Here is a 22,070-nt window from a genome sequence, read left to right as displayed (position 1 = left end):
TCTGTGTCCACTACAGGCAAACACAGGACTTCTGGTCTGTGGTGTCTGAGGGCTGAATCCCTCCTGCCAGCAGGTACTTGGAGGGAGAGGAGAAGCTGCTCACTGTGTCTGCTGATGATGCTGGGAGGGCGATGTAGGAATGGAGAGGCAGAAAGATTAAGTGTATTAGGAGAGAGGCTTTGTGGCAGAGCTAATGAGTCGGAGTCAAGTGTTTTAAACAGATGCTTCCCCAGGCTCTGTGTAAAATAAAACTTGTGCAGGCACAAAGGTGCCAGGCAGGGTTTGACGTGATGACCTTATAACCACTTCACTGAAGGATGTGATTAATGACCTGTGCTCGGTCATGGTGTAACTCGATATCCCACACTGAGGTGGCAGACAGCTGCTCTCCACCAGAGGGTAAATATTCACAGGGCAGCGTCCTGCAGACCTTGTTCACAGCCTGCTGAAGTCACTGCAACCACTTCCATGAAGATCTGTGGGATCTGGATAAGCCACAGAAGAATCCAAACAGTTCTTTATGCTCTCTGCAGTTGAGGAGATAAGATACTCATCGAAAAGCTTTTCGGACCTTCACATAAGCGACCTTCCAATTCTGATCTTTAACTCTCACTTAATCCTTGCTTATTTTGCTGCTCTGAAGAGCTAAGGACTCACCTTAAGAAGTATTCTGTTATACTGTAGATCAAGCCATGGGAGACTTGAAAGTTTTTGCAAGCCACAAAAACTTTTAACAGATCACACCTGTGTCCAAGCTGTTAGATATTTTGAAGGGACATGGACTCTATCACCCTGACATTGCTTTTCTGCCGGTATTTCCAGGTCCTAATCATCCTTGTAGACTGTGTGCTGCCTTGTAAAGCCTCAGCCCCTGGGTGAAGATGGTTGGATGAGAACCAAAAGCATCAGCACCCTAAGCACTGACAGACTGATCAAGGGCATGTCTCCTCTTCAGACAGAAACACCATCTGTTCATGATATTGAATCTGACATCCCTCAAAGCTAGATTTTCCAGGAATCCAAACTGGCGACAGTAACATGATTTGTGGTGCTGGTAATTAGTATCTCTTGTGGTCTGGCATGCTACAAGTTGACCATCAGGTGGATGTAACAGGCACAAATTAAGTTTCTTTCTGTTGGCTCTGAAAACAGCATCAGATCTGTTCCAAAGGGGGTTTGGTCTCCACGTCCAGGGACAGGTTGAATGTGGAAAGCTGTAATCCCTCATTTTACCCATAGTATCTTTGCCTGCTTCCCCTGGGAAATAGATTCTGTTGGTCTAAATCACCATGTGGCTGCTTTTCCCCATGGGGATGAGAGAAATGAACATATTTGCACCTGAGGCACCTGAGAGCATGTTTGTAGTCAGGCTCTGATGTTGTCCATGGCTCAACAGGGCAGCAGTACCTTGCTCAAAGGGGTACTGGAGTGCCTGGATGGACAGGAAAACACTGTGGGCGGGACAATGGATCCCTGGGTGGATTTGGTTCCCAAGACTGAACTCATGTGGTCCATCATCTGCAGTCAGACGGTGGCACAGCTGGCTGGCCTCTCCCTGTGTGTGGGGCTCAGCCCCAAGAATGGTTATTGTTTCCTCTCAGGTTCCATCATCTTTGTTTTCCTTCATTATCAAAATTCCACTGCTGGTTTGTGATGCCACCTGAGTCCCATCCTCAGGAATGTCCTCAAATTCACCTAAGGCATATTCTCAACAACAGAGCATAAATCCTCTTGGAAGGACAGTTCCTTCTTCACGTGGTGCCTCCAGTTTGGGGCCTGACTCTGTTCCCATGTACATCAGTGGTTCTTGTGGTGACACCCAAAAGCAGATCAGATGTGTTGGTGTATTCTTCCTGCAATAGAAGGGAAAAATAAGGAAAACTATTATAACATGTAACATCCAGTGTATCATCTCTAACATATGAAGCACATTCTGATTTCAGTTTATGAGGAGCAAACAGTCCTTCAACTAAAATCTCTACCAGCACTTATTTTAGGGAAGATGTAACACTGAAGTGTGTGATGAACGGCATTTGAAATGATGAAGCAGAGCTTGGGCTCACTGCGTGGTTTTGTCTCTTCCAGATCAACTGCACTTTGGTGTGATCTGGCTGGCAGAGAGAACCACGATGTGACAGAGGAGGATGAAGTGGGTGTTTGCCTCCTGGGTGAATAAAACCACAAAGTTCCAGGCCTTCTCTTCCAATGATGCTGCTTGCTAATTAGACTGTCAGTGGGAACCTTTGAAAATTACACAGAGTAGACATAATCTCCCCTGCAAAGTAATTAAAAATATTTGCGCCTCGCTGATAACTGACCCACTGATTTCCTCCTGTTTGAGAAAGCTTTATAAAAAATTACTGAGCTGTTTGTGTAACAGGACAGCCACTTGCACAGATGTTTCCTGTCCACTAACCTTTCAGTGTTGTGAGAAGATGTCATAGGAAGGAGAAACTTGTTTGAAATTCCAGAAGCCTGTTTAGTTAGTTTGTTTGGTTGGTTGGTTTTTTGTGTGATGGGGAAAAAGTTATCTCCAGATTATTTAAAAACCCATAATAAACCACAAAAGTGTTCCGGTAGACCTGCAGATCAGAGGCTAGAGGCAAAGCTTTAGTGATGCTGGATGTCAGGCTGGTGGTACCAGCTGAGATCCCCACCTGTCCAGGGCCCAAATCCCAAGCAGTGTGGCATGAAGACAACTCTTTACACCTTTCTTAGGCTGTCTTCCAGCACTGTTACTTGAACCCTGCTCTGAAGGGTTTGATGTACAGCATGAGAAGCTCTGGGCATGGGAGCATAAGTTGATGGAATCAGGGACAGCTGGCCCTGATGCTTTAGTTCACAAAGACAGTGCTGCTCATGGTGAGAGAGCTCCCAGGAGGAAAAAAGTAGGAATCATCCCTGCTGAGATGCACCGAGTACACTGGGGGTTGCGCTTGTCCTGAGGGAGACTGGGCATGAAGTGTGGCTGCCAGGTCTCTCTGATCAGAAAAGCCAGTTTGGGTCCATATTCACAAAAGACAAAAGTTTCATCCCTGAAATGAGAAAAGCCATATGGGACTATGTTAAAAAATCTACCTTACCTATTATTCTGCCTGAACAGCTGTCAGTATCACAGATTAGGAGGACGGTGGCAAACCTAGAGCAGGCTCTCTTCCTCAGGTCATTCCCAGTGCTAACATTGTGTGCCTGGAGCTGCAGCTGGTCTTGTGTTTGATGGGTCCAGCTGTGTCTGTGTTTTGGGCCCGAGCACATTAATACTGGTGTTGTCCACAGAAGAGTCTTGTGATTTTAATTACACAATGTACAGGGAGGTGTGTCCTTCATGGGTTTAAATCTTCTGCATAGTAATTTCACAGCTGCCTCTAGGAATGACAAATACTAATTTTTTTTGCCTCCTTTTTGATATTATAGACACATAAACATTGCAGAAACTGGCATTTGCCTCTTCTGAATTTCCAGAGACAGCACAGAACACAGAACCATGAGCCGGTGAGGATCCTGCTGTAGTGCAAACTTTCACACAGACATGGTGGCATTTAGAGTTGGTTTGGAGCAACAGCAGGTTCAACCTGGCATTTCCTTCCCATAAAAAGCAATTAAACTGTAAACTCACAGAGAGGTGCCAGATCTGGAGACCTCAGGGAAATCTGCAGGGGGACGTTTCTGCCGTGACCTTTGTCTAATGATCTTATTAAAGGCCACAAACTCCCCAACACTCTGTGTCTCTGATGGGCATGGTCCAGCAGGCAGCAACATGGGCTGTGCAGTGTGGTCCTGTTGTGCTGAGGGATTGAGGCTGCTGGCCTGCTGCTGCTCTCATGAATGCTGCTTATGTGCTTTCCCTCAAGTATTAGTCCCAACCAAAATCCTTTGAAACTTCTACAGAACATTCTCACTCTTCCCACCCTTTTTTAGTCCTTCTTGCATGGAGAAAAACCTCACATAGCCAGTGTGATATCTAAGGGCTTCATATTGTGGCAGTCACCATGCTGACCTGCTTCAGGGCAGGAGGAGGTGGCACTGAGGCCCAGCCTTGGTGGGTGCAAGAGCGCCTGAGATAGATTTCTTAGGGCTGAAATCAGAGTCAGGAACTGACAGTGGGAACAGACAAGCAGGCAATGTTGCCTCACATTCAGAAATTTCTGACTTCAGCTAATTTCTGGATTCAGCAGAAGCTGGGAACAAACAGTTTCTCCCAGAGGAATATTATTTGTAGTCAGCAAAGGGTTGGGATCTTTCCTCTAAAGAAGGCAGGGCTTCCCAGTTCCTGGCAAGTTTGAAGCTAGAAACCATCAGTCTGGCAGAACCCCCTTGGCAAATCATGAATGCTCATGAGCTATCAAAGCTCTGCAAGGAAATGAATCTGCTCTGATTTATACCAGTGGGAAATCTAGCCTTTAATTTTAGTTCTTGAATTAGCAGTTGTTTTAATCACATGAATGCAGCCTGCCAGTTGTCAGGGCCACATATGCGAAACACAGAATTACTGCTTCAGTGGAGCCCGAAATATGTAACGTTTCAGTAAAGCCTTTTTTTGGGGTTTATGGACCATTAAGGAGAAAGTGTAATGGAGAGTCATGTAACAGCCAAAGGGAAGCAGGAGCAGCCTTCTTCATCTTTTTTTGTGCAATTAGGGAACAACTGACAGGTCATTCAGTATTAATTGGCCCCCTTGGATGCTATTACACAATGTGAGAGCAATGGGCTCGAATCAATGACCCTGACAGTCTCTCCCTCTCTGACAGCCGCTGTTCCTACATAAACATGCCTTATTGGACTGTTCCCGCTGGACTCTGGGGAGGTACACCAAGAATGAGTTCAGCCACTCTGGTTTTCTACCCAGCAACAATCAGCAAACACGAAACACCAATTCTGCCACACGTGGAACTGTCTCTCTCAGAGGTGCCAGGGGGAGATTTCCTCTACCAAATCTTCCATTGTGCACTCTCTCATCACTTTTCTGGTAGGGCTGAGTACACTGAGCCATTTTGAACTTCATGTTACAGGTCCAGGGAATCCCTAGAGGAGACGCTGCATCTCTGGAAAGGTCTGAAATGAGATTTCAGTTATTTCTTTCTAGAAGCCCAGGCAGTCAACACATCTGATCAGTGCTGCTGTTCTGATACCCTCCTGCCCTCTTGCTCAAGCCATGCAGTGTGCTGTTGGCATTGCTGAAGCTAAGGAGAAAACAGAGTTGTCTTCCTCAACAGAGACTGAACCCCTTTCTGCAAAGTTTGGTTTTGCCTGAATTTCTAGGATGACCTCAGAGGTGAAATGCGATATGGTGCAGTAGAGGATGCTGCTGTATTAAGAATCCTCAGGCTGAAGTGGTGCCTGGAGAATAGAGAGGAGTGTTCATTCCTCCTCAGTGATTTCTCTCCTTGACCTTTGTTTTTCACCGCCTCTGTTACCTTTCTCCTCTCTCTCTCTCTATCATGAAAGCAACAATCTGAAAGAGAGGGGAGCATGATTAATGTTCAATCAGCTCCAGCCTGGTTCATACAGGATTCTTCGGCAATAAATTGGAGAAGAGCCTCTGCTCAGCTGTCAGTGGCAGCAGCCAGGCTGGTTACAGCAGTGTGGGCATGGAGAGCAGACGAGGACATTTGAGTGTCAGCACCTCTCAAGCTCTGGAAGAATTATCTGTACTTCATCCAGTGCACAGCTCGCAGTTTGCCATGTTCCCTGTGGTCACCAACTCTGCAAACAGAGAGATTGGCCTCTTAATATGGGAGTTAAGATTTGGCTGTGCTTGCAACAGGGTCTAGCACGAGGCATGGTTTTAGACCAAGCACCTCTAAGTGTACCATAGATCTGATTGCTGGTTTGAAATATTAGTTGTACATCTGGGGACGGTTTTTTTTTGTTTTTTCCAGCACCTCCCCACACCCTGGACGTTGCAGCTCTGGAGGTCCTGTCTCAGTACCTCTCACAGCAAAGACTCTCTGCACGCATCCCTCCGGCATCCCCCCATCATCCAAAGGCACCACACACCGGTAGTATATATACATATATATATATATATTTTTTTTTTTTTTTTTAATTCGTTACGTGCGTTTCAAACCTTTGAGAGATCCGTGCCTCGCAGCAGCATCGGCGAGCCTGCATCCTATTGCCTGGCATTTGGCCGTGTCTCCCTCTCTCCCCGCGGCCGCCGCGCTCCGTTCTCCGCCCCGGGGCCGCCGGAGCGCGGCTGGGGCTGACCCTCGGCGGAGATGCGCTCCCGGCTTTTTCCACTCCCTGGGGGAAAAAGGGGCTGTTCTGCTCCGGGCACCTCTGTCAGCTGAAGGGGGCGGGAGCTGTAGCCTTGAAGTAGAAAAGGAAGAAGGAAAAGCAGCGTGGAGAGGGTGAGCGGTGCCGGACAGCGGTGGGCGGTGGGCTGAGCCTCCTGGGCACCGCGGGCTCGGGGAGGAGGAGGAAGGAGAGGATGCTGCGGGGCAGGGATGTTGCGGCTGAGCACCCATCTGCCTAAGGAGAACAACATCGTCCTCCGAGGGGAAGGAAGAAAGTCGGGGGAAAGCGGCCGAGCTCGCACAGAGCCCGCTGAGCTCTCCCCGGGACTGCCCGCCTGACACCCCAGCAAAGTTTCCTGAGCTCGGTAACGAGAGGGGAGGAGAGATGTGAGATCCTTCTCCCCCCCAGCGCACAGCTGGGCTTCCAGCCCCGGTTCTGCTGGGACTAGCCATGGCTTTGTCATCCCCGACTGAAGAGTGAAGGGGAGACCCGGGGCACCCGCTCCCTCCATCGCCTTCCCTGTCTCCACGCTCCAGCCCAGGTAAGTGTCCTCCCCTTCCAGACACCGAGGCTCTGGCAGGGCCAGAGAGTTTCCCAGCACTCTACCCAGGAAAAAAAAAAGTCTTGTTCTTCTCCTGGTAGCTAAACGTTGTGTGCCTGTGCGTTTGTGAGGCTGCCTGTGTGTGGGGTGGTTGTAGCTGTCTGACTGCAATTTCTGTTTGCTGATCACTGTCATTATTGTTCTGTGCCATCACACTCCTGGAAAGGAGACTCATCTGGGGTCTGTCAAATATTTTGGTTGTGCTGCTGCAGTGAGATGGTGTGGAAGGATGACAGCTCAATTTCTTTCCACTACAACTAAGAGGGGAGCGTGCTTAGCTGTACGTGCTGCTGCTGCTATGGCTTTAAATGATGCTCCTAAAATGCTGGCTGAATATGTCAGTATGCCCTTCAAGCTCTAGGAACTCTCACAGATATGGATGAAAGTTTCTCTTTGTCCCCCTGAGAGGATAGGGAGGGGTGGATATTCCCCTGGAAGGAATCATTAGAGCCTCTGGATTTCCATCACACCAGCTTGAGTGTGCAGCTTTTCTTTTTGCACAGCAGTGCTCACAGTAGTGCATTTCAAGCTGAAATACTGTTTGCAGAAGAAATCTACACTCTAACTGATAAGAAAAGAATCTGTTTCAGACAAAGAGCCCAAAGAGAACTTTTTCCACTCCTGATGGAACAGAAGTAACTCATTTTACATAGACTAATTTGTCTGAAAAGTTGGTCATTTTTTAAGCCATTGATTTTCCTGTAGTGGAAGGTAAAAGCTGCCAGATATCCTCAGGGAGGTCAGCAGTGGGAGCTGAACCCACATCAGCCTATTCTTGTGGCTGAGAAGGGGATGGAGAAGCATCAGCCTGTGCTTTAGGAGATGACAGAAGAGCAAAGATGCTTCTGTTGTACATGGCAATCAGAATAAACACAGACTTTATGTTGTTGTGGGGCCTTATTAGGTAGAGGATAGTGTAAGGCATTCTGTGGCTTTGGTTTGTTTTTTGCTTTATCCTCCACTGCTCTGTTGGCTTTCTCATCCCTATGTCATCTAGTTTTCTAACAGGAATCCCTTGTGTGTAATCCCTGATGTTTTATATGGAGACCAAGACAAAAGCAACCAGTGATCTACTTTCTAAATGTTCCTGGTCCAAACACACTGTCTTCTGCATGCTGTTGGTCACCTTCTGGTGTGCGTGCAGATCATGTCCTAGCCCTGCAATCATGCTTGACTTCCAAGATCTTCTGCCCCCAAGCTGATGGGAGAGGTTCCAGGCAGGAATCTCCAGTGAGTCCACTGCTTTCTGCTGGGGAGGGTCCATTACCCCATGTAGGTGCTCCGAGCAAAGAGGAGGGGAAAGAAGTTTTGCCGTGGACATAGCATGGCCAGAACACTTATGGTGCAGCTATAGAGAGGGTGTGACAAGCCCCAGAATTGCTCACACAGTTTAGATGAGATCTCAGCCCTGACTCCTTTCTTCCCTTGACACTTGCCAGGAGAAGGCAGGGGCTGTTTCCTGAGCCTGGGCACAACCTGTCAGGTGTCTTAGGGGGGCCCAAGGAGTAGCCAATACCTCCTCCAGTCAAGCTGCAGTGTGAGAGGTCTCAGCCTTTTTGTGCCACATCCCTATTTCTCTACTGTAGATCTGGTTTCCCTCCTTCTGGGAAGGCACCAGGAATGCCTGGGAAGCTGATGGTGATTGTACCCAGTGTGAGCCCAGCTGGATTATTCTCCTGTGTCACTTATCCTTCTAGAGTGGAGCTGTGGTTCTCTTTTACCTGCTGGGGTGAGCTGTCCTTGGATGAGCCACCCTGATTTATCATTGCCAATGGTGCCTGAACAAGCCCTCTTGTCCCACTCCTCCCCTCACAGCCTGGGGAGGTCCAGTGAGGATTTTGCCCAAGCTTCAGCCCCTGTGCTCAGGGATCTGTAATGATGAACAAAAATTACCAGGCAGAGAAAATGAGCTACAAGGGACCATTCTGGGTGCTATTGCTGCAGCCTTGAAAGCAGCCAGAAACCAGCAGGGTCTCTTTGGAGTGACTACAGGTGCCCCCTGACAGATGGGATGGGTTGAAGTTGCTCTTGAAAGTCTCAGTAGCAGCTTGACCTCTGGTGATGCCTTGCCCAAGAGCAGAAGCAGCTGGCTTATTTTGTGTCCTGCTGGAGCCCAGCTGCCTGGCTCTTCCAGGAGGGAGAATTCGTTCAGACTGGAAGCAGGTGAGTGCTGAGAAGCCAGGAGGAACAAAGCTGATGGAGTGAATCTGTGATGTTTTTTAACCGCAAGAAGCCACACAGTGCCCTGTGAGCACTTTGCAGTGGGAGAATGTGGGGCAAACCAAGGGAAAGAGCCACACTGGGGTGTCTGCAGCCTCTGTGTGCCAGAGGTTCAGACTGGCATCTGCAGGATCTGGTCTGCAGTTTGTGCATCTGTATCTTTAACCAGAAGCTATCTTGCTGCTGGTCCAGGGCTGGTGAAGGAGACAGAATCAGGGCTCCAGCTCACACTAGCATGCCAGGGTTCCCAGGCAGAACAAAAGGACACTGCTAGGGAAACATGCACATGTGTTAGCCTGGCTAATGGAGAAAATGCCCTTTCTCTCTCACACACTCTCAGTATCCTGAAAAATCTTTGCCTGCTGAGAGACCCCTCCCCAGTCAGGCATCCCCAGACGAGGAAGCATTTAATCCTTTTGAAGCACCTGTCCCTGTCAGCTCCAGCTGATGTCTCACTGAATAGGAACTCCATTGAAAGTTGACTGATGCATGCATTCAGGTCTAAATAAAAGCCCAAGCCAAGGAAATGAGATATGACACCCGATAGAGCAGCAGAGAGCTTTGCCTCAGCTGGAGGTGCCAGAAAATTTTATAACCTGGGAAAAAAGTTGAAAATGCCCGGCTGATCCCACTGGCATGTTTCAGTGTGATGGGTGATGGCTTATTATTTGTTGGTTTGTGGAGATTTTTTTTTATTTAGTAGCTACAGAGTGTTGATAGCACAACAGAGATTCTTGGCTCTTGCCATAGAAACTGAGCGGTATCAGTTTTTCACTGACAACACTTTTGAAAGGGATTTGACAGGAGAGGAGAGAAGAAGCTAGGGAGCTAGGCGGGGAGCAAGGAAGAGCAGACTGCTGTTGTTTGCAATCAGGCTGGGAAGAGAAATGCTCTCCTGCCTGTAAAATCAAAGACATCACCAGCAAACTGCTGACAAATTGGCTGCTGGCAATTTGACTTCCCAGCAAGTACGGCAAACACAAAGCCAGCTCCCATCACATCCAATAATCTCCTTCATGGAGAAGCTGCTACTGTCAGTCAGGGCTAAGTGTTACTGCCTTGGGTCCTAGACAGATCCCCACACAGGCTCTTTTTCAACTTCAGCACCTCAGTTTCCATGGGCCTCCATCCTGGAGGTGATACTGCTTGTAGAGGTTTGAACCTTGTAGAAGTTTGGGTTTGTGGTTGCTGAGGCAAACAAGGTCCCCAGTCCCCTTTCTGTGGGGTCTCCTGTGATCACACTGAAGATGGTGAGATGCATGGTAGAAAACGTGGTCTAGCTGACAAAACACTCACATTTGCTCCATTTTATTAGAGACTTGTGTGACTGACAGGGTGTCATTCTGCATCTGTTGATGGCATTTGTGTCACCGAACATCCACATGTTATCTGCTCGAGTCGTCTCCAAGACTGCCTCTCTAGTCAGCTCAGCCCTCTAGTATGGACATCTTTTGGGGATGTTCTGGGTCATCTTCTGTGACATTTTATTCTCCACTGGTTGGAAAGGCAACCTGGATGACTCGTTTCAATTGCTGGACAACTGAGACATGGAACAAAGAGTCCCCCTTTCTGTCACAATTGTGGACCATTACCCATTCAAAAATATATCGACCTCATATTGCAGTGAGGGATGTTCAGGGCTGTGCTGGATTCTGTTGTCATTTTGGGCAGGTGTTGTGTGGGTGGTGACAAACACTGTGAGACCAGCTGCAGCACAGGCTCTGGCCATCGCATGCTTGGATTCATTTGGGCATCATCCACATGAATAGCAAAGGACATGGAGCACACTGGGCTCCATGCTCCAGCCTGAGGGTGACCACATGTGACCACTACAGTCAAGGAGAGCTCAGCCTTGAAAGCAGGCTTGGATTGGTGCTTAGTTGCTGGCACCAGCAAACCTGGAGAAGATGCTGGTCACCAGGAATGGTGGGGAAAAGGTGCTTGGTTCAGTGCTCTAACAACCGATTCTTCATTCTTCTCCAGGATCTCAAGGTAACAGGAGACTGGAACTGACCTTCTCAACACAGCATTCACCCTGTGAGGACTGAAGTGACCTCCAAGACCCTTCCCAGCATGTTCAGTGAAAAGAGCAGTGGCTCTTTGTCCCAAAAACCCACCCAGAAAAAGACCCGACCCCAGGGCCTCCCCTCCCCTGCTCTCTGCTGCGCCTGTGGACTCTGCATCATGCTAGCAGGGATCAACATCACTTTAGTGGGAGCATTTGCCTTTGGGACCTTCCTCCCTGTGAACAACCCTCCCATCATCATCGGACCCATCTTGTTGGTGGTGGCCTTCACGTTCTTCGGTGCCTGCTGCATCTGCAGCCGGAGGCCCCCAGCCCACGGGGCCCGGAAATCCAAGCCAGGTTCTAACATTGGCCTCATCAAACCTGGCAACACAGCCTTTGAAATTGAAACCAGCGAGCACACGGTGCAGGACACCACTGCTGTCCAGCTGAGCCCCACCAATTCCCCCATCTCCTCCAAAAAGTCCACACCGGTTCATGAGAACACCAAGACCTGCAAACTCTTCACAATGGAAGGCAATGGGCCAGTGGCCAAATACACCACAGGAGGAGAGGCCATACAGCTCAACCTGCCCAGGGACCTGGCCACATCCTAAACCTGGGCAAAGCTTTTGTCAGCAGCCAGCCAAACCTTGCAATGGGTGAGCTGGAAAGGTACCATCAGTCAGAGGTGTGGGGAAGGTGCTTGTGAAAAGCCAGCAGACAGTCGGGTCTCTCTGAGCTACTTTAAGGGAGATGGATGCAACAGCAGAAAAAAAAATAAAATCCAGGTTTTTGCTGAAAAATGCTCATTATACGGTTTTAAAAGGAAAACTGATAATGATGCTGCTGTGAAAAGATGAATCTCAGTTCCTGGAAATACGCTGCCATTTCTGGGGAGCAGATAGAAAGAGGGGAATGAATTAATTTGTCTGACACAATGTGGAAAAAAAACACAGTTGGAAGGAGAGGCTACATGGGACTGACAAATGACAGCTTTTTCTTCTCAGAAGTGAAGCAATTCTTGGACATAAAAGAAGCAGGAATGCAGTAAATTACAGCTTGCTGCCACTCAGTCACAAGAAGATTTCACCATTTTTAGTGCCAGACCTTTTGGCAGTAGGGACAAAGCAATGTGTTTGCTACTGAAAAGGCAGTATGAAACCATCTCCCCTCTGTTGAAAATTCTTGTCTCATCCTGCCCTCATTTGGGTGATTTTACTGCCCATTCTAAGAGAAGGAACCACAAGGATCACAATTAGCACTGGTATTTTCCTCTCGTGGTAATGAGTTTGAGCTGCAGCTGTGCTACTCCTCACAGTATATTTCTTGGAAGATCAGTCAGGCTGAACCCTTGGGGATAAGCTCCTGGGGTAACCAGAGACTAAGAGGAGCCAGCAAATTAAATTTTTGGGCCATCATTATGTATTGAGTACCAGGCAACTTCCTTCCCATGTTTTTGTGGAAGGTTGGCGTGGGACACACATCGGGGCAGGGCATAGATAACTGTATGGGCTTCAGAATAGCTGTGCTGGAAGGTGGTGACTGTACCTCCTTGCCTGAAGGGACTGTGAGATCCATCACCCAGGAGTGGATCCTTGCTGCAGGAAATGGGCTGCTCAGTGTGCTCATGGGCTTGCAAAGCAGTGGGATGAGTTTACAGAAGAGAATTTATCAAAAGCTGTTCCAAGCAAAGACACCCCCTCTGCCCCAGAAAGACCCTAATCTGATGGAATAGTGCTGCAAAGGACTTGTGTTCTTCTCTGGGTTACTCTGGCTGGGAACACAGTGCTGTACTGATGGGCTTTGCCTCTGACTCCTGTTCACATGTGGGATGTGGGACCAGTGTGGGGAAGGACAGCACTGCTAGGCAGGACCTGTATGTGAGGAGGCAGCAGCAGGAGAGTGGCTATCAAGTAGGAATGGCTGCACAGGTCCTCTGTTCATGGAAACTCTGTATTTGAAACTAAGTTTTTGGAACTTTGAATGACAAGGAAGTCGTCTGGACCATACTCCACTGACTCCACTACAATGGCCCAGCTAGCCCAGAATCCAGTTTCTGACAAGGCTGAGAGCGAGGTCTGGAGTAGAACATAAAGACAGGGGAAAACCAGGATGTTGCTTGCCCAAAGTGCTTTCCCAGCTTCCAATGTGCTATTGCTTAGGAGCTTCCTGGAGCTGGAAGTGGTGCCTGTATGTAGTAGCCCTGAATGGATTTCTTCTCCATGAAATAATCCATTTGCACCTTGACTGTCTGTCAATCCTCATCATTTGTGATCCTGCAGCAGAGAGCTGCACACTTTGGCTTATTTTCATCCTGCATTCTACTACCTCCCTTTGATGCCCCAAATTTCCCAGGTTAGAAGGGTCAGCAAAAAGTCCATGCCCTCACCACCACTCAGGTTTCCTGAGATGTGTTTTCCGTGCCACGTTCCCTTCAGTCATCTCTCTCTTACAGTACTTTACATCTCTTGTAGCCACAGGGAGGTATTCAGCCCAGCATCAGCTGCTTGCTTGGCTGAGGACGACACAGCCTTGAGGCTTTAGCCATCAGAAATGTGTGTGGAGAGAGGTGGGAGGGCTGAAGGGGAAATGCTGAGGGAGAGAGAGGGGTTGTGGCATGGCCAAGGCTCCCCTGTGCCACCAGCTACCTCTGTGAGGCCAGGCTGTGAGACCCACATGGATGCTGTGCCATGGACCACATGTGATCATGAGGGAGCTGGAGAGAAAAGCCACGGTGCTGTACAGGTCATGCAGGAGGTGTCCTGGTTGCTCTGGGGAGCCACTGGGCAGCTGATGGTCCCTGCATGAGCCCAGGTAGGATGACAGGTAGTCAGCCTGACTTGAAATAATTCCTTGACGAAAGGTTAACCAAACACTCAGTCTTAATGTGAGTCCCTGAGTGCTCCAGCTGTTTGCTGCCTTCAACAGCTCCTTCTCCACCAAGGAATTATATCTGTGGTTTTAGCAGGGATGGTCTATCCTGATTAGGAGGAGAAGGAGAAGAAGCAGGTTTGGGAGAAGGATGTTTGTGTGGGCTTGGGTAGATGTGGGCTCAAGTTCCCATGTGAATATGGTTACTGCAGGACTTCTCTTGGAGCACTTGGAGCCAAAAAATTAGTAAAATCAAGTTATAACCATACAACTCCTTTCTTTGTTCGCTGAAGCCTTGAAAGCCAAGTCTGAAGAGCATCCTGAAATCCCTCCTTACCACAGCTGCCCTGTGAAGTACCACCAGAGATGGATAACACAGTGGCTGACCAAGAGATGACAACCAGCAGAGCTGGTACCTGGGCAGGCAGAGGGGTAGGACCAGTGAGATGCTGATCCCCTGGTGTGGTGGGCCTGCCCACCAAGCTGTGACCCCAGCTGCCTGCCTGCCCAGCAAGGTGGCCATGAGGACGTCTGCTGCCTTCCCACTCTTGCCTTTTTCTGTCTTTTGTAATTTCCATGTCTGTCTGTTCACCCCCATGAGCAGCTGTGACTGATGTTGTGAATCTCGTGCCTGCTTGTGTAGTGGGAGATAGAGAGAGTCCCTTGTTCTCCAAGTCAGCATTTCTGGTGTGAGTATTTTTTTAAAAAATTGCTATTCTTGTGTGTGCAATGTGGAACTTGGAAAAGACAGACACATTAAAATAATTGCACTCAGAAAGCATTTGTCCTGCCTGCTTTTTCACTCTAACAACTGCCTTCTCCCTTATCCCCAGACTGTGTGTGCCCCAATCCTGCCTGTGTTCATTTTGCTTCGTGCTCCTCACTCTCCTGCTTGACTTCCCAGACAGTGCAAGGAGCTGCAAGGAAAAAGTGTCCCTAAGAATTCACGTTGCCTCTTGAGTGCCACTTTTCCTTGAAGTCCTGGTTGCCTAAACACTACTCCCACAGCAGACTCCCACTATCGTTGCTTTGACTAACACAGGAATAACCAAATTCTGCCCTTTTTTTGTCTGCATGTGTGTGTTTAACCCCCAGCTGGGTACCTGCACAGGCCAGATGTGAACTGTGGGCCTCTGGGTTCTCAGGGACACAGGAGGAGCAGGGCTGTGGGTTGGGGTGGGTGAGGACTTGTGGGCTGTTCTGATTCAGTGTCTCTGGTGATGGAGGACTGGACTGGATTATTTCAGCTGTTCCTCCCCAGTCCTGGGTAGAGATGATATTTAGTTTGTGGGGCAGGGAAGGGCTGGGAGCTGTATCTGTGTGTGCCTGTGCGTGTCCAGGATCAGTGCTGTCACCTTTCCGTGCTCGTTCTGGGCTTAGCCCAACATGGTCTCTTGGAGATGAGTCAAGGAGGGATAGCACAGTGAGTATAAAGAGGATTTGAGAGCCTTGCAAATTCACCTCGTCAAAGGGCTTCTCTCCCATGTGCAGGCAAGTGATTTGAGATGAGAGGAAATCTCTCCATTCCAGGCAGCCTGGCTGGTTAAAGACCTGAGAAATGAGCTGGCTAAGAATGCTCCACTGACAATGTGTGTAAAATGAAAACCTTTTCCCTTCAGAAAGGATTTTTTTTGGCCATTAGGAAAAGGTCCCTGGAAAGGTTTTTCTTTTTTAAAAGAGGGACCAGAGAGAAAAGCGCAGAGGAGTGTTTGCTGAGCATCCACTGCCATCCTCCTGGACCTGCAGCCTGTAGCATTCCTGCCACAGCAGCTGCTCTACACTAACCTGAGCTTCTCTTTCCATCTGGAAGAATAAACCAGAAACATTATATGAAATGCAATTAGCTTTTTCTAATTTCTAGCCCAAATTTATCTGTGGCTGGTTTATTTCCTTTTATCCTTGTACCAACAATGGCTTTTAACCAAGATACCTTTTTACCTCCTGGAAATTTTTATCCCTGAAACATTTTAGGTTTGCTGAAGATCTCCTAGAGCTTTCCTTTCATTAGGCTGAGCTGGCTGACTCCTTCCATCCTTCCCTCCTGTGAAGTGCTCACCTTTGCCCAGGAGCCCTTACTTCTCTCTGGCTTATTCCTCAGATTTTGGCTCAGGAGCTCCATGAATGCTCCTGAACAGCCATTCTTTTGCAGAACTCACAAGTCCACAGCAAAGTACAAACCTTCCAGGTCTGTCTTGTGTGAGAAATGGGGCATTTTTCCTTGGATAAGTCCTGGAAGAGAAAAAAAATCCATGAAAAAGCAAAAATATCCATGAAAATGTGAAATTTCCATTTGCAGAGTCTCTCTGTTAAAAAAAAATAAAATGAGCTTTTATGTCATTAGTCTCCATTGAGCCCGTGGCAAATGTGCTCAATTTAAAGGTTGAAAGGCTGGTTTGCTCCAACTGTCAGATGCTGTCAGCTCAGCTGAGCTTTCAGCAGCCTTGGGAGAGACCCTCAGACACTGCCAGCACCCCCACCATGTGCTCTAGGAGTGGTTTGAGCATTTCTTTAAAACTCCTGGATTTCAGACTGACGAGCCCAAGGAGCTCCTTGTTTGGGGTGGCCTCAGAGTGACACCCTGCCACATGTCCCCAGAGCGATGTGAAGCCACAGCAGATGTCCATCCTGTCCAGCAGCACAGCCCTCTGAATGCATCAGGGATGTGCAGCATCTCCCCAGGGTTGTCTTACACAGTTTGCTCTCACACACTTCCTAAGGAAGGTGGGAGCTTGACTCCTTTAATTTTAAAATGAATTTAAGGTCTTGGAGACTGACTCCATGCAGTGGTGGCCACTCTAGAGGCTTCTGCTGTCCCAGCTGCCCCCACTGCTGACCCAGGGAGCTCCAGCAAGGAGGGGACCACCGCTCACCCAGGAAACCCCCAGGCTGTAGAAGGCAGCTGGGCTATCAAGGCTGGTCAGCAACGATTTCTCCACACAGGCTCCTTCTCACAGCTCTGTTCCATCTCATTTACAAAGCCTGTGCAGAGGACATGTCGCTGTTTCCATCAGCAGATCTCCTGCTACTCATCATCGCTCTCAGCCTGTCTCTGCCACACCTGCACATGCTGACATGGCTTTGGATTCTCAGAGCACAGACAGTGTCGGGCCTGGGAGGACAGATGAGGTTTTTCAAGGCATCCATGCTCACAGAGTCCCCAGGAGTATTTCCAGGGAGCCCAAAGTCATCTGGAAATCTTGATTTCTTGAAATTGGCCTGTCCTGAGAATACACTGGTTCTCATGATGCTTTTGCCAGGAAATAAACTTCCCAGGTTCCAGATGAAATTTCCGATCCAAACACTTGAGAGTTGCTCCATTACTCAATCCTCCAGGCACCCCTAAAAAAAGATCTTGCTGAACTTTCTCTCCACATCAGGACCAAACTTCCAAGGCAGCTTTGGGACTACAGTTCCTTATCAGACCCCCTGTTTGCAATCAAATCCAAAAAGCCAAATTTCTCTGCAACAGTGCTTTAATGAGCCATGCCTCTGAAGATGTGTGTACCCTCCCCAAACTATCACAGTAGGTCTCTCCTGCTGAAATCTTCGCTGGAGTTTCTCACATCCATCTGCTGTGACAGTGAATACAGTTTCATACACAGTTCCCTGGACTAATGCCAGATGGATATTTGATGAAGTTACAAAGCCAGACAGAAAAATGATTTCTTCTGCTGGCACATAGGCAGAAAAGATGCTTCTTTTGGAGACAAATCCCTCTCTGATGTTATCTCGGCATGAGAAATCAGTATGATCTATGGTTCATCTTTTTATCTCCAGCTGAGCCAGGCAAACACGATGCTGTCATTAAGAGCTGATCCTCCTTCTCCCATGGCAAGCAGCTGATGCTTTATCCCGTTTGCTGTCTCCAGGTCTCTGCACCCTCCATTTGGAGGCAGATTTTACATGTGGGAAGGACGTGCTGCTGGCAAACCCAGGGGATCTGGCTCCTGCAGCTCACTTAGGGGTGGGCACATTGCTGCTGCTTGCACCCCAAGGCTGCTTGTGTACATCAGTAGCCAGATTTGCTTTCTGGGAACCTTTCACAGGGCCATGGAGAAAAACAACATTTATCTGGCAACTACACCTGCACCTGGCAGAGCTGTTTGCTCCAGAGAGGTAAACCCAGGCAGCAGAGCATGGAAAGCTCCCCAAGGCTTTCAAATGGCTTTTCTTTTTTATCCTTTGTCTGAAACACCAACCTGCCCCAAAACTTTTGCTGTATTCTTGCTGGATAAATGGATTTTCATGGCCATAAATCTCTGGAAATTTCTCTGAATGTGGTCTGACAGCACAGAGATGACCTGCAGTCCCCTCCATGCCCCTGCTGTTTTGCTCTGTGGTTGCAAGTCCCTGCTCTGGGTAAAGAGAAAGACAACGCGCAAGAAAGGAAAATGAGACACAGAGCTGAAAAGGGGGAACTCAGCTTTTCCCAGGGAAAGAATAAAACCACAACTCTCAACATCTGTAACATCCCAGGGCAAGGATTTCCGCGCCTTGATCCTGTGTTGTGTGGCGATCCACCTGTTCGTGCTGGCTTTCTTTGAAGGAGAGGGAGGAAACAGCATCTCTGTTCCTGATTAAACCTGAAAATGCACCTTGTGGCTGGGCCAGATTCAGACATTCAATAAATGCATGTAGATTCCCTTGTTCAGGGCAGCAGTCTCTGAGGGTGAGAAACAGAGGTGGGTTTTCTCTGCAGGGAACTGAGGGATGAACTGGCTGAACAATCCTGTTGGATGTTGTTTTCCTGACTTGATGCATTTGTCTGGCACAACACTGAATTTCCCAGCAGCTCTGGGCTACATATATTTTCATAGAGCCTCATTAAATACATATCTTCAGTTCTGAAAATCACATTTGTTATAAATAAGAGCTGTCTGCTGGGAGAATTAATTCCTCTGACTTAAGTCACCTCCCTGGAAGTGATGCTGTTGTCTTCGATTTCATGGCTCGGATGATTACACTTTTCCAACACCCAAGAATAACGAGATTAGGGAATTTGTGGCAATGAAGGCAAAGAGGAGGAACTGGCTAAGAAAAAAGGAAAAGAAATTGAATTTTCCTGTTAAAAAAAAAGGAAATGCCCATTTCACCAAAACAGTTCTGCTTTTGGGAATAACAGTTGGAGAAACTCCTTTTAAACCAAAATCTCTTCTTGAATCTATCAGGTTTGTTGCCACGTTCAAAAAGCTTTGTGATCATGGCAGTTACCATCCACCCATTGGCGAGGCTGTGGGCAACCTTCTGTCCATGTGAAACAGGGAGGAAAATCCAAGAGAGTGCTCTCCCTGAGGATTTAGCAAGCTAACAGTGAGCCTGTGGTCTCTGGCAGGGCATGGTTGGTGGAGGGGCATGTAAGGGTGGTAAGGAGCTGCAGGACCACACTTAAACCGAAGATACCAAAGTTTGCTGATTGGGAACAAAGGTATTTGTTTAGAGTGACTTTTTACACAAGCAGAGAGTGATAGGATGGGTAGAGGTGGTTTTAAAACCTCTTTTAAAACTAAAAGAGGAGAGATTTATATATTAGGAAGAAATTCCTTACTCAGAAGGCAGTGAGGCACTGGAACAGGTTGCTCAGAGAAGCTGAGGATGCCCCATCCCTGGAAGTGCTCGAGGCAAATTTGGATGGAGCCTTGAGCAACCTGGTCTAGTGGGTGGCATCCCTGCCCAGGACAGCAGGGTTGGATCTGGATGATGTTTAATGTCCCTTCCAGCCCAATAGATCCTATGATTCTATTCTGAAATGGGGATGATCACTGCCTGAGCACACATGACACACATGGGCACCCCACGCTCCCCCTGCCAAAACTCAAAGGAGCAGCCAGCTGACGTCCCTCTGTGACGCCAGGGATGGGAAGAAAACACCCCCCTGGGAGGGACAACTGCTAAAGGGAAAGGCTCTTCTTTGGTGACACTGGGAACACTTTATCAGGACTAACACTGGCAACATCATTAGGTTTAATGTTTCTGTTATTTTGCTGTCAATTCTCCTAATGGCGCTCCAGCAGCATGGAGTTGAGTGAGTCATAGAAGTAATTATTAACTAGGCTATGGCACTGAAAAGGCATTCAAAGTTCAATTCAGCACCAGCCCCAGTCGATGTGCAGGGTGCACGTTCATTAATGAGCAGGTGCCAAGTGCGTTTGCTGAGGAGAGAAAAGGAGAGAGCCCATTCCATATGAAATATTTTGCCTCATTATTCTCCACAGGGGAAAAGGTAGCAGCAGGTGGAGGCAGTGAATAGGAGTAAGGGTGTACATCTTGATCCTCACATTTTTAAGGGCATTTGAAAGACAGGCACTCTGAGTTTTAGTGCATTAGTGCTCAGAGTGATGTAGGGAGCCAGAGGTGTTGGGATTTGTAGGTACAAAGCACAGCAGGAAGCTGTGCCACCAAAACCTGGGAGTCTGAGTGGAAATAAACAGGCAAAGGGGATGCTTTGGAGGTAGGGAACTGGATGTACCAGGAGATGAAGTGATGTGACTAAGGTCACATAAGGATTTGGTGGCAGAGGAGAAAATGCTGCTTAGAGTCAGTGCATCTTGTGACTCACCCACCAGACTTCCCTTTTCCCTAGATGTGATTTGTGCAGGAGCACACAGCCACCCTTCCAGACTGAATGTAGCTGGGGTCACAGAAGTACATCAACTCTCTCCCAGTCATCTGTATTTCCTCTGCCCAAGGCTCAGTACCTGCAGGCAAATGGCAGAGCAAAAAGTTCATATCAACAGTGCCACAGTCCAGCCTGGGGGGGTGGGTTTGTGTGAGACTTTTTTATTCTGTTGTTTTCCAAGTTACGGGGAAAAGGTTTTGTTTCAGTTTGGGGAGCAGGAGTGATGAAACACATTTCTGAAGGCAGGAAGGTGATATTTGCTGAGATGAGCAGCACCCGCCTGGAACAGCAATTACAGACCCTGCAGATGTGTCATGGGTCTGGGCAGGGGGGAGGATGCAAGGTACATGCATTTCATGAGCATGGATCTGTGTGAATAAAACTGAAGAGTCACTCAGAGGAGGTGATGGGCTGTCTAGAGTGAGAACAGCGGTGATCTGTCTTCTTTCATGATGTGTGAAGCAGGGTGATGGTGATGGGAAAGGAACTTATTTGTATCAAGCCACAAGCAAATGCCTGATGGCCTTGAGTCCATCCCCATGGCCACAGGGGTGAGGTGACCAGCTCGTGTGTCTCATGGGAACAGAGCTGCAGCAGACAGCGCATGGCTAGGGCTGGACAGCCTTCCCCAGGGCTTTGGGGATGCTGTACATTCCACCACGGGGCTCTTGCACATCCCCTGGCACCCAGGGAGGACCTAAGAACCTTCCTGCTCCTCCCAGCCCAGGACTGATGTCTGTCTGCCCCTGCATGGCAGCAGTTCAGCCTGTGACTTTGTGTTTGAGGTGTCACCAACACAGGTGGGTTCATGGTGATTCCAGTTCACGTTCACAGATGTCTGATGCTGTCTCTGGTGCTGTCATGGGCCGAGAGAGCCTTGGGGGAAGGGGATTCACCAAAAGGAAGGACTGAAGGGTTGAACTGGCTTTTCTGGTTTTCATATGAGTGAGCCAAAAAAATACCTCAAGTTCATTTGACTCTCACAGTTTCTTCATTATCTTCTAACCTTGCCTTTCCCCTCTGTATCCAATATCCTAGAACAATGATACTCTTGCAGAAAAAATGTAGTGAAAACCAAGGACTCTCACCAAATATGTAAGTGTCAAGGAGTCAACATATTCTAATGCAACCTGCTTTGGTGATGATTTCTACACAAGCTCTGAGCAAGATTTCACATTTCAGCTTCATGGTTTTTTGGAACTGCTGTGATAACTCTGCTTCTAAATGAAGGCAAGCCTGTGTGGGCTCCTCAGATTGTTTCCATTCAGACTGATGCCTCCAGCTGCCCCCAAAAGCCAAGTTCCACTGCAGCAAAAAGAGCTTTATAGCCTTGGCTCTAATTAACTCCCTACAGCAAGAGACACTTTGGCTGTAACGCGCCAGTGGCTTTCAGATATGCCATTTATCAGCTCCCTAAATGCAATCAGAGCCCGTTTGATCCAATTAGGCAGCAGCAGTACAGGACAGCACCATCCAGCCTGTGTGCAGCAGCAGTCAGGACAAGGAAATGCAATGCT

At 48.3% G+C, this 22,070-nt stretch overlaps 1 protein-coding gene across 1 annotated transcript; it reads left to right on the top strand.

The window, feature by feature from the left end:
* The first annotated feature begins 6,045 nt into the window (after positions 1-6,045).
* Positions 6,046-14,715, top strand: TMEM275 (transmembrane protein 275). The gene is made up of 2 exons (XM_042030623.1): positions 6,046-6,778; positions 11,042-14,715. Exon 2 carries the CDS (start codon positions 11,132-11,134, stop codon positions 11,678-11,680), a length of 549 nt encoding a protein of 182 aa, XP_041886557.1. The 5' UTR covers positions 6,046-6,778; positions 11,042-11,131; the 3' UTR covers positions 11,681-14,715.
* The last annotated feature ends 7,355 nt before the right edge of the window (positions 14,716-22,070 follow it).

The sequence above is a fragment of the Corvus kubaryi genome, unplaced genomic scaffold (assembly GCF_017639235.1).
Source record: "Corvus kubaryi isolate FWS band 111438036 unplaced genomic scaffold, C.kubaryi_AGA036_p1.0 37334, whole genome shotgun sequence".
Lineage (NCBI taxonomy): Eukaryota > Metazoa > Chordata > Aves > Passeriformes > Corvidae > Corvus > Corvus kubaryi.
This window is presented reverse-complemented; position numbering and strand designations above follow the sequence as displayed.

Excerpts from the sequence above, each read along its gene's own strand:
- TMEM275 (XM_042030623.1), top strand. The coding sequence starts at position 11,132 with ATGTTCAGTGAAAAGAGCAGTGGCTCTTTGTCCCAAAAACCCACCCAG.